General features: G+C 44.5%; 2 protein-coding genes across 4 annotated transcripts; one reads left to right on the top strand and one right to left on the bottom strand.

The window, feature by feature from the left end:
• The first annotated feature begins 17 nt into the window (after positions 1-17).
• LOC131721941 (structure-specific endonuclease subunit slx1-like) lies at positions 18-6501 on the top strand. 2 transcript variants are annotated; one of them, XM_059015280.1, is made up of 7 exons: positions 18-177; positions 1024-1216; positions 2400-2451; positions 3014-3346; positions 4325-4452; positions 5065-5158; positions 5918-6501. In XM_059015280.1, exons 2-7 carry the CDS (start codon positions 1044-1046, stop codon positions 5945-5947), a joined length of 810 nt encoding a protein of 269 aa, XP_058871263.1. In that variant the 5' UTR covers positions 18-177; positions 1024-1043; the 3' UTR covers positions 5948-6501. The 2 variants fall into 2 exon arrangements, with proteins under 2 accessions (XP_058871263.1, XP_058871262.1); XM_059015279.1 differs by having other exon boundaries at positions 20-177; positions 1020-1216.
• A 1377-nt stretch (positions 6502-7878) lies between these two features.
• Positions 7879-13480, bottom strand: LOC117404540 (zinc finger protein 629-like). Of its 2 annotated transcripts, none has more exons than XM_059015278.1 (2): positions 13130-13480; positions 7879-11403 (listed from the first exon to the last, which is right to left on the bottom strand). In XM_059015278.1, the coding sequence occupies exon 2, from the start codon at positions 11384-11386 to the stop codon at positions 9977-9979; it is 1410 nt and encodes a 469-aa protein (XP_058871261.1). In that variant the 5' UTR covers positions 11387-11403; positions 13130-13480; the 3' UTR covers positions 7879-9976. The 2 variants fall into 2 exon arrangements, with proteins under 2 accessions (XP_058871261.1, XP_058871260.1); XM_059015277.1 differs by having other exon boundaries at positions 13107-13479.
• Between the last annotated feature and the right edge of the window lie 2716 nt (positions 13481-16196).

Genomic DNA, 16196 nt, shown 5'->3' on the forward strand with positions numbered 1-16196 from the left:
CAGATGTTTGTCAGCCAGCCAATCATATATCTTCTCCCCGTTTTCCTTACAGGACCCAAATTTAAATTTTGCCTGTGAAAGCGCCTGGCGAAAAACAAAAGCATACACGAATATTAATTTAATAATAAACAAAGCGCTGTACATTACAGCATCAAGGAGCACGTTCATTTATTACACGTGAGTGTATTTAAAGTTATTTATTATCAGTAGTTTTATTTTTTTGGTTTCTTTTGAAGTTGATAAATTGAAAGTACCGACAAACGGTAACGCAGTACAATGCAAATTGACACTGCACAGCTAGCTGTCTGATGTCGAAAATAATGCGGTTTGTTTTGTTTTGAAAAGAAAATACTAAATCACCACAAACGGCAGTTTTATTCTGAATCGAGCCCAACAATATTGAGCGATAACCGTAAATAATTAGTCGAAGGCTCACGGTTTTAAGACGAAAGTGCTGTTTTGCACCATTTGTTTATAAAATGAAAATAAAACCGTTGTAGTAATAACAAAATGTAAAAGCAACTTTTTACACTAAAAAAAAAATAAACCTTGGTGTGTATTTACTAAATTCTCCCACAGAGTAGCGTTCCGTGTTTTATAAACATGAAGTAACATTAAAAAGGCAAACTGACAAACCGTCTTATGCAGTAACGGCAGGCTTTGTTGACAGTCCAGTTTACATGGACAAAACGTATGTGTACAAGAAGGTATAATCGTGCAAATGCACACGAGATAAGCGCGCAAACTTGTATGCAGGACTGTTTTAGAATGGGAAAGAAAAAAGGTGAAAATCTGTTAGAGAACCTGCGGCAGTCAAATATGTTTCATCAATTTTACTATTGCAGCTTTTCTGTGTGTTCTATGGTAGTGCAGATTTGTAAACACATTCACCCCAGGTCTTGCAGTGGAAGTTAAGAGCAGCCAGGGGGCGCTTCTACTCCTATATCCCTTTTCCCAAGATTACACAGCTTGTTGATGCAGGACAAGGACATGTTCACAGTAATCTCTCTTTCTCGCAGACAGCGCCCCCTGCTGCTGGGAGGATGGTGGTGGAGGTGGAGAATTTCTTTGGCGTCTACATGCTGTACTGCACCAACCCCAAGTTCAAAGGTCGCATCTACATCGGCTTCACTGTGAATCCAGAGCGTCGGATTGGCCAGCACAATGGGGGCCGGCAGAGGGGCGGGGCTAAGAGGACAAGCGGACGCGGACCATGGTGAGGTCAAATACAGAAATCCAAGGTGCACACAGTGCCTGGCCACTTTAGTAGGGGGGTGATAATCCGTTTAGTCATTAATACTTCACTCAGAGAGGTGCGCGGTTCATGTACACCCCCCAACATGCTCGATTGCATTGAGATCCAGGGACGGTGGTGTCCGTGGAAGAAGTCTCTGTCGTGATCCTCAATCCATTCTGGCTCAGTGGAGGGGGCGTTATTGAAAGCAGCCATCAGGGCTCAGCATTGTTGGCTGGATTTTATCTTCTGCCTGCCTCTCTGCACCAACTGAAATTATTATTATTATTTATTTCTTAGCAGACGCCCTTATCCAGGGCGACTTACAGTCGTAAACAAAAATACATTTCAAGAATCACAGTACAAGTAATAATACAATTAAGAGCAAGATAAATACAATCACTTTGGTTCTAGCAAGTACAAGTATGACAAAATACCATTCAATAACGGAGCAGATAACAGTGTCAGTGATAGTTACATCAGGATATAATTAAATACAAAAATACTACAGATTAAATGACACTTGACAGATTACAGTACTCTAAAGTACAGGATTAAATGCAGTAAAATAGGGAGCAGATAAGAGCAAGTAAAGCACATTTAAGGAAGAGTGATAAAGTGTCCAGAGGGAAAAGAGAAGTTTCTACAGGTGCTGTCTGAAGAGGTGAATCTTGAGGAGGCGCCGGAAGGTGGTCAGGGACTGGGCAGTCCTGACATCTGTAGGAAGGTCGTTCCGCCACTGCGGGGCGAGGGTGAAGATGGAGCGGGCTCTGGAGGCAGGGGAGCGTAGAGGAGGTACAGCCAGTCTTCTAGTGCAGGAGGAGCGGGGAGGTCGAGGGGGTGATGGGAGAGATGAGGGTCTGGAGGTAGCTGGGTGCAGTCTGGTCAAGGCATCTGTAGGCGAGAAATAATAAGGACTGAATGGATCCCTTGAGACGCTTTTTAGCACCTTGTGGAGTCTAGGCCATGTCAATGCTGTGGTCAGGGCAATCTGTGGCCCAACTTGATAGCACATACAGGTCCTAGTAAAGTAGGCAGGCAGAGCATGCGTGTCAATGTGTGTCTCATTTCTACAAACAGTAGGTGTCGTTCACGGTGGTCTACTTCGCTTTTCATGGTACTAATTATGTATTTTTGTGTGTGTGTGTGTTTTTTTCTCTCACAGGGAAATGGTTTTGATAGTGCACGGGTTCCCTTCAGACATTGCGGCTTTGAGGGTGAGTGCACCTGAAGCAACTTCTAATCTGCTTTTGAAGATCTTTTAACCTGAACAAAAAACCAAGCGTCCCCGGGCGTATAATCGAAGGCAGGGGAAGGCAACCTCGGCACTCCCAATCCATTCCATTGCAGGACTTTGTGCCAACCAGATCCTTCATTATTGAATTGACCTTCTGGTTGGAACAAAGTCCTGCAATGGAATGAATTGGAAGTGCCAAGGTACCCTGGTCTAAGGGGTATCGGAGGATAGCAAACAGTGTGGCAATGAAAAGGTTAATTTATAATGGATGCCTGCAATGGAAATTCATTGAGAGAATCAAAGAATACAGCTTGCAAAGACAATGTCTGAGAGCGAGTGGTCTGCATCATTCCTCACAGATTAATGGGTTACCTAGTCGTGTTGTTGAGACAGAATCCCTTGGATCATTTAAGACCCAGTTCTGAGATCAATCAGCTACGAGGAACCGGACGGTCCGAATGGCCTCCTCTCATTCGTGAATGTTCCTGTGCAGAAACAGAACCTTTGTTATATGCCCTGCCTTGCTGTCCCTCTCTCCCCAGTTTGAATGGGCCTGGCAGCACCCTCACTCCTCCCGCAGGCTCTCCCTCGTCTCCCGCAAGTCCAAGCGCGAGTCCAGCCTGGATTTCCACTGGCGCGTCCTCTCGCATATGCTGCGGGTGGCGCCGTGGAGCCGACTGCCCCTGACCGCGCGCTGGCTGAGACAGGAGTACCGCCAAGACTTCCAGCCGGGCCTCGAGCCCCCCTTACACATGCCTGTGGTGTTCGGCTCTGTACGAGCCAAGAAAACCAGCAGCAAGTACCCCGGCGAGGAGCGCAGCCGCTCACCAGAAAGACCGTCTGGCAGGTGTCACGTCTGCCGGAAAAAGATCCAGGTAAGCAGGTTAATAATAATAATAATAATAATAATAATAATAATAATAATAATAATAATAATAATAATAATAATAATTTATTATTATTATTATTATTATTATTATTATTATTATTATTATTATTATTATTATTATTTATTTCTTAGCAGACGCCCTTATCCAGGGCGACTTACAATTGTTACAAGATATCGCATTATTTTTACATACAATTACCCATTTATACAGTTGGGTTTTTACTGGAGCAATCTAGGTAAAGTACCTTGCTCAAGGGTACAGCAGCAGTGTTCCCCACCTGGGATTGAACCCACGACCCTCCGGTCAAGGGTCCAGAGCCCTAACCACTACTCCACACTGCTGCCCTAGATCATTCTTTTACTGAGCCCCCTTTTAAAGTGATATTCATATACCTGGAAATTTAGAATCTCGGATTGGGATTTCAGAACTAGGGATCAGGTTGTTTTTAGAAGCTCAGTCAATACTGGGGACTGGGAATTTTACTGCAGAAGTATTAAGAGAGGATCTCAAAACGTTGTCAAGTCTGATCTTAAAGGATCCCAATGATTCTGCCTTAACATCATGACTAGTAAGCCGATTCCATCCCCCCCTCCCCCCCCCCTCTCTGTGTGAAGAAGTGTCGTCTATTTCTACTTCATTTCCAGCAGTGTCCTCTGGTCCTCATTTCTGTGCTGCTCTTAAAGTATTGGTTAGGAAATTCAGTAGAAGTCCTCCATAATTCTTATTTGTTCCAGGCTAACCAGGGTCATGAATTGCTCAATACATATTTCAATGTGAATGGGGGTATCAAATCACCAGCCAGGACAACTAATATAACTAATGCATCCCCTGAGATTAAAGGTGAGCTAGCTAACAAACCCTGAAGCAAGAAGCATGTCGTGTATAAAACAATACCTGGAACCAAAATAGAGTTAAAAACCTCTCTCTTTCTCGCTCTCTCTCTCTCTCTCTCTCTCTCTCCAGATGCCAGCTCACTCCCTCTCCTGCTTTCATCCCTCGTGCACTATGACGAGTCACATGACTTGTCTTGCGCAGGAATTCCTCAAGACGGAGCCCGCCCATCTACTTCCTGTGGAAGGTACCTGCCCCAGGTGAGTTTAAACATTCGGACATCAAAAGCTGTGTTCTCTGTACACCGGCACACGCGTTCACCTTCGCGGTGTGTCACTGATACACACGATGAATGGATACGTGAGAGGATCCCAAGATAAAATACGCCCCCGTCCGCTTGGAGTGAATTGACCGTTTTTAGAACGCCGGAATGTTTCACTTTACCCGAAGCCAATCTGAAGAGCAAGATCCGACACCAGAGGAAGATCCGATCATCCCTTCATGTCAGAGCGAGACGGGTTTGAATTATTCTCCAGGGTAGCCCTAAATGTGTCAAACTAGGCTATTTTGGAGATATTTCCAAAGGTCGACCCGATCGCGATGGGGTCGCTGACATCACTTTTATTAGGTCAGCATTGTACCGAATAGCATGGATTTAGCTATCACACACTGACACACGCACGCACACACACACGCACAGAGACACACACACACACAGACTGACACAGACACACTGACACACACAGACGCACACAGACACACAAATCCAACAGAAATGGCTGTACACACTCACACATACTCACCAGTTTGATCAAAGCACTGATTTGCCTTTCTTTCATTCTTTTTGAAATTTTTTTTTAAATGATTTCCAGCTGCAAGAACCAAGTGCTTTGGGGCAGCCTGATTCGCTACAAGAAGGGTTGCTATGGCGATTTGGAGGAGATTACATCATCATCAGCATCCCAGGTAAGTGAGTAATACTGTCACTTACTTAAAAGACTGTTATGTACCCCTCACACTTTCATTCGCTGGTTTTGGTTGAACCCTCTTCCCTCGCCTGCAGCGATCGCACTGTATTGAATCTCCTGCTAGCGTCTGACGAGTTAATACAGCAGCAGAAGACCTGTACCTGCCTCTCCACCACAGAGCTCGCTCTAAATTATATATTTTTAAAAAACAGTCTGTTTTAAAAAGCAAGGACTTTATGACATTGGGGTTATCATTATATACATTATATTTAAGTGGGTACACGATGGCCAAAAGTTTTGCATCCCCTTTAATTTTAGGATTGAGACCTAATTAAAAGAAAAAGAAGAAATCTCTCTCTCTCTCTCTCTCTCTCTTACTATATATATATATATATGAACATAATTTAGATATTTTATTGAACTACAAAAACTACAAAATGATCTCGCAAAAGTCTAGCAGAAGCCATTATAATAGTACAGTAGTATTTCATGTTAGATTTTGAAATGCCATTTTTCAATTGTTTTCAGTTTATCGTTCAGTATAGGGGGAAAACTACAAAGCGGTGTGCAATTCAATATGTTAACGTAACATTATTCAGCAGGTCTCATTTGACTTTAGGAAGCAAAATGTGTTCTTTCTGTAGGGTGCTGCAAAGCTTTTGATCACAGCTGTACAATACAGTGACTTGGAATCCCCGTAGAAGTGGGGCTGGCAATTGGAGTGTTTTATAATTTCTATCTTTCTTTTTGTTTGCAGAGTCACTGGGCAGACGATTTGCAGCTGTGAATACACATCTGCTTTGGAATAGTGAAACCACATCTGGAGCTGAACTGAAACCACATCTGGAGCTGAACTGAAACCACATCTGGAGTTGAACTGAAACCACATCTGGAGTTGAACTGAAACCACATCTGGAGTTGAACTGAAACCACATCTGGAGCTGAACTGAAACCACATCTGGAGTTGAACTGAAACCACATCTGGAGTTGAACTATACAACTTCAGTTCTGTGCGTTGGACAGGTGTACAGGGGGCTTCACATGACAGACTGCTGTAGGAGAAAAACGAACGTTTGCTGTTTTGCAGTGCAGTCTTGCATGTGGGACACGGACAGCATACAGCCCCAGGATTGGGGGGAAAAAACACCCACATATTTTGCTGCTACGAAATTGAATGAATTCAGACCTGATGTTTTTAGAAGCAAGCTTTCTATTGGACAATCTTTCAGTACTTGAATGGACTGGATGAATTGTGATACTTCTTTACTTCATAGATAATAAAAAAATGTCTACATAGGTACACCAAATGGTTATTAAATAATAAATTAAATGCTATTTAAATATATTTGTACACCTTTTTTTTTCACGTTTGCAGTCAGTGTGAAGGTGAGATTTTTATCGTATTTCTCGATGGCTCAATCTAACTTGCTTGTGTTTTTTCAGATGTTTTTGTGAGAAATCAAGTGGTATTTTGATCTTTTCAATTTCCCTTCCGCGTGGCAGAGTTCTGCCTTGAAACAGCTCTTGAGGAATTAGAAGCTGTTTTTAATCAAGTGGAGATGATGGCCAAATCCTTTTAAAAACTACAATGATATACAAGTGACTGTCAGGATTAATACATAACAATAACAGAAAACGTAATTTTGCAGTTATTACATTAGTAAAAGTTTTGATAATTTTAAGCGTGCTGAAGTAGGGCCAGATACAAACCTCTCTGTGTATTTTAACACGTTTTGTTGTATTAACAATGCACAAGTTAGAGATTAAACAATACATTATTTGATAATGATACTTATTGCTTTTATTGTCCATTTTTAAAAACATTTTATAAGTTTATATTAGAATTTATTTATTATTATTGTGTTGTAAGCGTAGCCTACACGCCTGTGTTCTGATATCTACAGGGCTGTCTTTTAGTGGATTGAACTGTTGTTATTATTATTATTATTATTATTATTATTATTATTATTAATGATAATCTAATTCCTTTTTTAAATACAAATTAATTCTTCTGCTTGTTCATTTTGCAATGTTTTGCATACCGTATCCTTGTTAACCAGTGCATATAAAAAGACTAACTAAGTAATAATACTTTCGCTTTATACTTGAGGGTGTGCAATACAATTTAATTTTGTTATGAAACAAAACTGTTACTTAGTTCCCACTGACACACAGCCTTTTAACAAAGTTGCTGGAGTGTTTAAATTGAGTTACGATGTTGCTACAAGGTTGTGTGTTAGCGGCTTCACAATGACCGCATGAAGCATGTGAAGCTAGAGATCTAATATAAACGCCTGTCTCCAATCCACGCCGGGTCTGCTGGCAAATATTGTAAATAAACACTGGAGGCGTTTAATTGAAGTTTTACGGTTTTCTTCTTGTTGAGATGGTCTTTGTGTCATTCTGCTTCAGTTGTCACTTTCTCAGTTTAAAAGCCTCGCTGTGGCCTCGATAAGAGCTCTCAAACATGTAAATACAGCTGCCTCAGCAGAGTGTGTAACCCCCAACCTGCCCCCTGCAACACTGTGCTGCCCCTAGTGGAGGTAAGATGCCACATTTGTTCTGTGTGGTATTTCTTTAAAGGGTAGTGTGTTGCAGGGGGGGACAGGTTAATGGTTACACTCTTGTGTACCAGCTGCACTTACATATGTTTGAGAGCTCTGTCGAGACCATATCAAAGTCACCTTGCACTACAAGTTATAAAATAAATGAGGCTAATTTCAAATAGAAAAAATGTTTATTGATCAGAAAGCTGTACATTAGAAAGTAAATCTTGGTTTGAAAATACACAGCCCTCCTAGAAGATTGCGATGCAGATTAATAAATGCAGTCAGGGGATGGGGGTGCCCGTGTTACCCCACTGCTCACCCCCCTTTGCTTTCTTGCTCACTGAATATGTAGCCAGAGAACACACAATATTAAACAGGTAGGAAATCAAATACTAAGACAACGCTGATGTAGACGGTTAAGGTATCCTTTTCACCCAAGTCCCTACTTCGAACCTGGGACAGAGAGTAGGACGAGAGGGAGTAAGCTGAGAAGTGAAGGTAGGAAAACGCTTTTTACACAGAGTTGCATGGAATAGGCTACCAAGTGAAGTAGCAATAACTAAACACAGTGACAATAAAAAAAACAGTGCAATGCTGCTTTATGGCAGCAGATTCCATCAGTTCTTCTGTGAGCATCAATAGGGAGAACAATCCCTCCTCACTCATTTCTGAAGGTCATTTGTTCCTGTGCTTTCTGGAGTGCAGTGTGGGGTTTTAAAGGAAGGTTAACTTATCTTGATATGTGCTGCAGAACTACCTCTTTATAATTCCACAAAGGGAATTACTTCACGTTACTTTAAAAAAAAAAAACTAACCCTGCACGCCGCACGGCCGAACCTTTACCAGGGGAGACCTTGGGGACCAGTAAGCAGTTTAGTAGTTGTTACTAATAGTATCCAATAGGGACAGGGCTTATAATTAGCTTTATTGGCATTACATCTGATCCCTGTTCTACTTATTCTTCTTCTTAATTTTTTTTTATTCAGGATATGCATATATTCCATTAAGCTGCTGCAACCTGTCACATTTACTGTAGGTCAATTTGGAAGCAAACCGTTGTTCAGAGCACACAGTGACTGGTACCTGGAGGCAGCAGCAGCTTCCAGTCTATAGCAGTGCATCTAAAATATCTGTACAAGCTACAGGTAGAATTAAAAAAAAAAAACAGCAAAACCTTCGAGCCCCAAAAAAAGGTGGGCAGTGATAATGCTGATAGCGCTAGAAAACGGATTTTAAACCTTGATTTTGTGAACAGAAGTGCCACTGCACTACCACTTCACTAATAATCCTACACGCAGCACCTTTTCATATACTCCGACCGAAAACGTATATTTACATAGGAAGCAGAGGAGTCACACACGAAGAACTGCTCTTGGATTGTCCCAGGCTTTTCCTGCGTGAGAAAGTAGGAGACACAGCGACTGGAAGAGAAAAACTTTCATTATAGTCCAACTATAGTCTCCTGCGTGGTGTAACGTCAAGGTAATAATTCCATACATCTTCCATTCACTATGTAGACTGCGGGTTTCGACAGAAGCCCTATTCCATACGTACATGTATTTTCAGTTTTAAAAATCTGATACCACACTAGGTTAAAGACGGCTCTCAATTTGCATGCCTTGCTTTCAATTCGTCACTTCCTGGGTCACTTCATCTCAGCAGTGTGTTCAGGTCATGTGACTGGCTGGATGCAAGCATGTCATTCAATAGGGGTCTGGCTGGTTGGTTAATGATGGGAAAGAATGCATTGAAAGGGAGGGAGGGGCAGTTACAGGTGATCAAGGAAGTGCAACACTAACTGAAAGCAGGAAATAACACCTCTTTCAATATTGCACATTGAAACCTAAATAGTATAGCAACACCCCCTTACAGAAGTTCACCACAGGCATTGTGGATGTGCATGTGCAGGATCAACCTGTGTGTGTGTCCTGTGCAGGGTCAGCCTGTTATGTGTGTGTCCTGTGCAGGGTCAGCCTCTGCGTGTGTCCTATGCAGGGTCAGCCTGTGCTGCGTGTGTCCTGTGCAGGGTCAGCCTGTGTGTGTGTCCTGTGCAGGGTCAGCCTGTGTGTGTGTCCTATGCAGGGTCAGCCTGTGCTGCGTGTGTCCTGTGCAGGGTCAGCCTGTGCTGCGTGTGTCCTGTGCAGGGTCAGCCTGTGCTGCGTGTGTCCTGTGCAGAGTCAGCCTCTGTGTGTGTCCTATGCAGGATCAGCCTGTGCTGCGTGTGTCCTGTGCAGGGTCAGCCTGTGCTGTGTGTGTCCTGTGCAGAGTCAGCCTGTGTGTGTGTCCTGTGCAGGGTCAGCCTGTGCTGCGTGAGTTCTCTGGTGCGTTTTCAGGGCAGCCGAGTGGCAGTAACTTTTCCCGCACCGTGTGCAGTGATGAGTGGCCACGCCTGCGTGAGTTTTGCGGTGCCTGTTGAGGCTTCCCAGTTGACTGAAGCGCCTCCCGCACTCCGCGCACAGGAAAGGGGTCTCTCCTCTGTGCACCTCTTGGTGTTCCTTGTAGTTATCCAGCCTCTTAAACCCCTTTCCGCACTCCGCGCACCAGTACGGCGTCTCTCCTGTGTGAATCCGCTGGTGCGTTCGCAGGTTGCCCAAATGGCTGAAATTCTTCCCGCAGTCGTTGCAGCTGTACGGTGTTTCTCCCGTGTGCGTTCTCTGATGGATCTTGAGGCTGTCCGATCTGGAGAAGTTCCTGCCGCAGTCCGGGCAGGTATGCACAGCCGCTCCGCTGTGAGTTCTCTGGTGCTTCCGGAAGGTGGATAGGTGACGGAAAGTCTCCCCGCACTGCTGGCACTTGTGCAGAGTCCTGCCCTTGTGCGTCTGACCGTGGATCTGGAGCTTCCTCAAATCCCGGAAGCTCTTCCCGCAGTCCGGGCAGATGAAGAGGGGCACGGGGTTCTGCTGGCGATTTTTTCCGGAACTTTCTCCGCCTTCGTGGTCGAAGAAGCCGACGGATTTCTCTTCACAGCTGGTGACGGGGGGCGTATGCTGTCTTCCGGGAGCCCCACAATCCAATTCAGCCTCAATAAAGGGGTCTGGTTTCTCGTGATAGCACAGTTGAGGACCATCTTCTGGCATTGGTTTGACCTTCAAGCTTCCTAACAGAGGCTGTTGCAGACACTGCAGCAAAGAAGGATAGTTTGCGTATTGAAATCCAGACCCCCTGTCGTTAGGATTTGCCGAGTCTGTTCCAGGGATTTCCGCTTGGACCCTTCGTTCAAGGGGAGTTTCTGGGTGCTTCTTCCAGTCTTCTCCTGGGGGTGCAGGTGGCTGTTGAAGGCACTGCAGTAAAGAAGGATAGTCCACATATTGAAATCCAGACACCCCATGGACAGAGTCCTCCTCTTTTACATGGACAGATTCTAGTTCAGGGGTCTCCTCTTTAATTTGGACTACATGAAGATCTGGGAATTCTTCTTGAACAGGTTCCGGTTCTTGTTTGATGTGGACAGGTTCTAATTCCGGGACCCTCTCTTGAAGGGATCTCCTCTTCCAGGTGTCTATAGGGGGTACAGTAAGCTGCTGTATGCACTTGTGCAAGGAAGGATAATCGGAGTATTGGAATCTGGGGTTCTTCTTCCTCGTCTGCAGTTCTGGGGGCTCTGGTTTTACGTGCACAGATTGTAGGTCGTGGACCTCATCTTGAATGTGGACATATCCCATTTTCCAGCTGTCCATTGTTGCAGGCGAAGACCCTGTGTTAGTACAGAAAAGTGGAAGTTTTTTAGTTAGTTAACCCTTAGCACAAGCCCCTTATCATGGTGTCCCAAATGATATTCACTGATAAGTATTGAATTGATTCGGCTGGGTATACAAGAGTGTTACCCACACAGTAAAGTTGGTCCCAGATAACAATACTGCTGCCACATTTACTCTTCAAGTCAAAGAAAACCCCCAATCCAGGATTAGACCTCATAACTAAATTCATATTTATGTATATGGATTTGGGCAGCAGTGTGGAGTAGTGGTTAGGGGCTCTGGACTCTTGACCGGAGGGTCGTGAGTTCAATCCCAGGTGGGGGACACTGCTGCTGTACCCTTGAGCAAGGTACTTTACCTAAATTGCTCCAGTAAAAACCCAACTGTATAAACAGGTAATTGTATGTGAAAATAATGTGATATCTTGTAACAATTGTAAGTCGCCCTGGATAAGGAAGTCTGCTAAGAAATAAATAATAATAATATATTTGCATTAAGAATCTGGATTTCCATTCAATACAACAGCTTTCTATTCTGTTTAAGAGCTGAAAACAATTAAAATGGTCTGATTAAGCTATTATCAGTTTAATTAAGGGTTTAGTTAAGTAATTGAGAGCTCAGTTGGAATGAAAACCAGCAGTCACAGGGAGACCCCTGGACCGGGGTTGGGAAAGCCCTGTAGATGATTATCAGCAACACAATGATCACTGAGAATGGGAATTCAGTACAATAAACAATACAAACTAAACAAATCTGTGATAATATCGTGATAAACGGCTATTGTTCAAGACGTTCTGCCCTTGCTGCTTTTATAGCTGGACCCGTCAGATATTCTGGTTCTTTCAATAATGTCTCAAACCAAGACCCTTCACAATCGGACAAGGAGTTACGAGGATAACAGCAGGGGATAAGAACTTTCTGGGGAAAACAAAAACATTCTGGCAAAAGCTCATCAAATTTAGACAAGCAGTTTTGAAAATATTGACTCCCTTAGCCTCTCAGCGAACACAACTCCAGAGCAGGTCCGGTACCCTCCAAAACAAAATAAAGAATGTCCCTACCAGGTTTCATCGCAACTGGATGAGCCATTCTCAAGGAAACTGGAAGTTATTTCACAGAGTTTCACCTTTATGTCATAACCTACTTTTTTTCCTGGCGTGTTACTTCACCTGTGTGTAGGTGCTGTTTTCCTCAGTTTGCAAAGCGCTGGTCAGATTTCAGTAAAGGCTCCCTGGCAACTGTAATATGATGCCATTCTGCATGCTGTGGATCTAGAGCAGTCTGACCTACTTTTGTCATGGCACCCATAGGCTAGCATAATGTGGGACAGGCAGACCTGCACATTACTGGCTAATTTTAGTTTTAAAATCTCCCTTAAAAAATGATATATATATATATAATCCTGTAGTTTCCTCACGCAGCACAGGCAAATAACCGTTTTAGATTTTACTCTAATTATTCACTATCTTTAAAATTAGCCATGTTATTCAACAGCTGTGAAAGTATGAACGCATATTTCCAAATAAATCCACAACGCGACAACCAAATCCTCACAGATAATTGTCTACGTTTTTAGAAATAAAGAACAAAAACACACATATAAATACACTACCAAATAAACTGCATAAAAATTAAACAACACCCGTACTATAAATACATCACTCGCTGTTATATCATAAATAATTTAAATATATCTCACCGTGTGTCGATTCTTACACTTACACGAGAGGTTGTCGCTGATTTCATATGCGATTGCAATCCCAGCAGCAGGCGTGGTCTTTGTTATGAAGTTAACCAGCCTCGGTTTACACGCTACAGTATTTATGAGGGCGGCTGACCTAGTTCTGCAGCTCACTCCCGCTTGCACGGTTGCTTTGCTTCTGTCACGGCGCGCTGTGCGCTGCCTGCCCGGCGCCCCCTTGTTGGACGGCTCCCAAAGGCTACAAAGCCACTAACGGATCGCGGCCTCCGCCAATGCGGGAGTTGGATCGGGCCGCCGCCGCCCCTCAGCACCGCTCCGCCCGCCTCTGAACGCGGTTCCGAGGCTGCGGAAAGAGGAGGCAGGCGCCTGCCCTACTTCTCGGCGAATCCGAGGAGGCCATTTCTCAGTCACAGCAGCCGTACACGTGAAAGCGCCGCACCTGTCGAATCTGGCATGTTTTTATTTTCTTGGGTGTTTTATTTATTTATTTATTTATTTATTTTTATTATTATTAGAACGTAAGAACATAAGAAAGTTTGCAAACGAGAGGAGGCCGTTCGTCCCATCTTGCTGGTGTGGTTGTTGTTATTAGATTTACATATTAGATAACTTAATGCAAACGTAATCAATATTTTTGGTATCGCTGTATAAATGAAGTAAAAGGAAAGACACACACACACTTTTACTTCATTTATATAGCGATATGTCGATTAAACTTTCATATCACACATTACCACACTCTATATTTAAATCGTGCCGTGGAACTTTAACTTTGTGTAAGGCTAGTTACCATATATATATATATATATATATATATATATATATATATATATATATATATATATATATACACACCTCTCTCTATATTTAAGTTCCACAGCATGACTTAAATATAGAGTGTGGTAATGTGTGATATGGGCAGCAGTGTGGAGTAGTGGTTAGGGGCTCTGGACTCTTGACCGGAGGGTCGTGGGTTCAATCCCAGGTGGGGGACACTGCTGCTGTACCCTTGAGCAAGGTACTTTACCTAGATTGCTCCAGTAAAAACCCAACTGTATAAATGGGTAATTGTATGTAAAAATAATCTTGTAACAATTGTAAGTCGCCCTGGATAAGGGCGTCTGCTAATAAATAAATAATAATAATAATAATGAGAGTTTAATCCACACCCGAGGGGAGGGATGCTGACACGTACCCCGAGGAGGGGCGAAGCCAGAGTGTTTTATCCAAGTATCCCACCCCGAGGTCGGCCATTCAGTTCTCATGTATGAAACAGTATCCCCTGCAGTATTTTTTATTTTATTTTATTTTATTTTTTATAATCTCTGGTGAATAATTTGTTTTGCTGCCAGAGTACGAAGTTCTGTTTTGCTGCTTGTTGTGGGGCGGGCTTACTCAGTGTCAGTGATAGAGAGGGAACTGCATCAAGAATTGTATTTCAAATCGTAACAACTTGAATAACTTTAACACAATTTAAAACAAGGTTTGCATACAGAGTGGCCTGTCTGTTGTTTTTTTTTTGCCCTCAGGTTTTCGTGGCAATTTTTTTTGTTTTGTTTTGTTTTTCGAGCAGGCTGAAAAAACAGTTAAGATGCGAAATTACGCGCTTTAACATTTATTTTTTATATATATAATTATTTTGGAATTTTTATGTTCACTAGTTTGTTCGAGGGTGTTTAGGTTTGCTAACATTTCTGCCTTGTGAGACGTGGTTTACCATCAGTCAGATTTTTCGGGTGGCCTACAGGTGTTTACTGTGACTCCCTCATGGGAAATGCAGTTTGGCCCAAAAATTGAAAGCAGAGAGTCCGTTGCCGAGGTAATTTCGATGTTGGAAAAGTGTGTTTCTCTGGCCAATTACAGTAAACAATTGTGGAGACGCGTTGCTGTTTGGCAGTTTGACAGCGCTCGCTGGGGTAGCACGCTGTTGCTGGGGTAGCGCGCTCTGTTGCTGGGGTAGCACGCTGTTGCTGGGGTAGCGCGCTCTGTTGCTGGGGTAGAGCGCTCTGTTGCTGGGGTAGCGCGCTCTGTTGCTGGGGTAGCACGCTGTTGCTGGGGTAGCGCGCTCTGTTGCTGGGGTAGCACGCTGTTGCTGGGGTAGCGCGCTCTGTTGCTGGGGTAGAGCGCTCTGTTGCTGGGGTAGAGCGCTCTGTTGCTGGGGTAGCGCGCTCTGTTGCTGGGGTAGAGCGCTGTTGCTGGGGTAGCGCGCTCTGTTGCTGGGGTAGCACGCTGTTGCTGGGGTAGCGCGCTCTGTTGCTGGGGTAGAGCGCTCTGTTGCTGGGGTAGCACGCTGTTGCTGGGGTAGCGCGCTCTGTTGCTGGGGTAGCACGCTGTTGCTGGGGTAGCGCGCTCTGTTGCTGGGGTAGAGCGCTCTGTTGCTGGGGTAGAGCGCTCTGTTGCTGGGGTAGAGCGCTCTGTTGCTGGGGTAGAGCGCTCTGTTGCTGGGGTAGAGCGCTCTGTTGCTGGGGTAGCGCGCTCTGTTGCTGGGGTAGCGCGCTCTGTTGCTGGGGTAGAGCGCTCTGTTGCTGGGGTAGAGCGCTCTGTTGCTGGGGTAGCGCGCTCTGTTGCTGGGGTAGAGCGCTCTGTTGCTGGGGTAGAGCGCTCTGTTGCTGGGGTAGAGCGCTCTGTTGCTGGGGTAGCGCGCTCTGTTGCTGGGGTAGCGCGCTCTGTTGCTGGGGTAGCGCGCTCTGTTGCTGGGGTAGAGCGCTCTGTTGCTGGGGTAGAGCGCTCTGTTGCTGGGGTAGAGCGCTCTGTTGCTGGGGTAGAGCGCTCTGTTGCTGGGGTAGCACGCTGTTGCTGGGGTAGCGCGCTCTGTTGCTGGGGTAGCGCGCTCTGTTGCTGGGGTAGAGCGCTCTGTTGCTGGGGTAGAGCGCTCTGTTGCTGGGGTAGCGCGCTCTGTTGCTGGGGTAGAGCGCTCTGTTGCTGGGGTAGAGCGCTCTGTTGCTGGGGTAGCGCGCTCTGTTGCTGGGGTAGAGCGCTCTGTTGCTGGGGTAGCGCGCTCTGTTGCTGGGGTAGTGCGATTTAAGACATTTGCTTGGTTCATAGAAAGGGAAATAAACAGTTTTTATTCACATTTCGGTATTGTGT

Source organism: Acipenser ruthenus, chromosome 50, assembly GCF_902713425.1.
Source record: "Acipenser ruthenus chromosome 50, fAciRut3.2 maternal haplotype, whole genome shotgun sequence".
NCBI lineage: Eukaryota > Metazoa > Chordata > Actinopteri > Acipenseriformes > Acipenseridae > Acipenser > Acipenser ruthenus.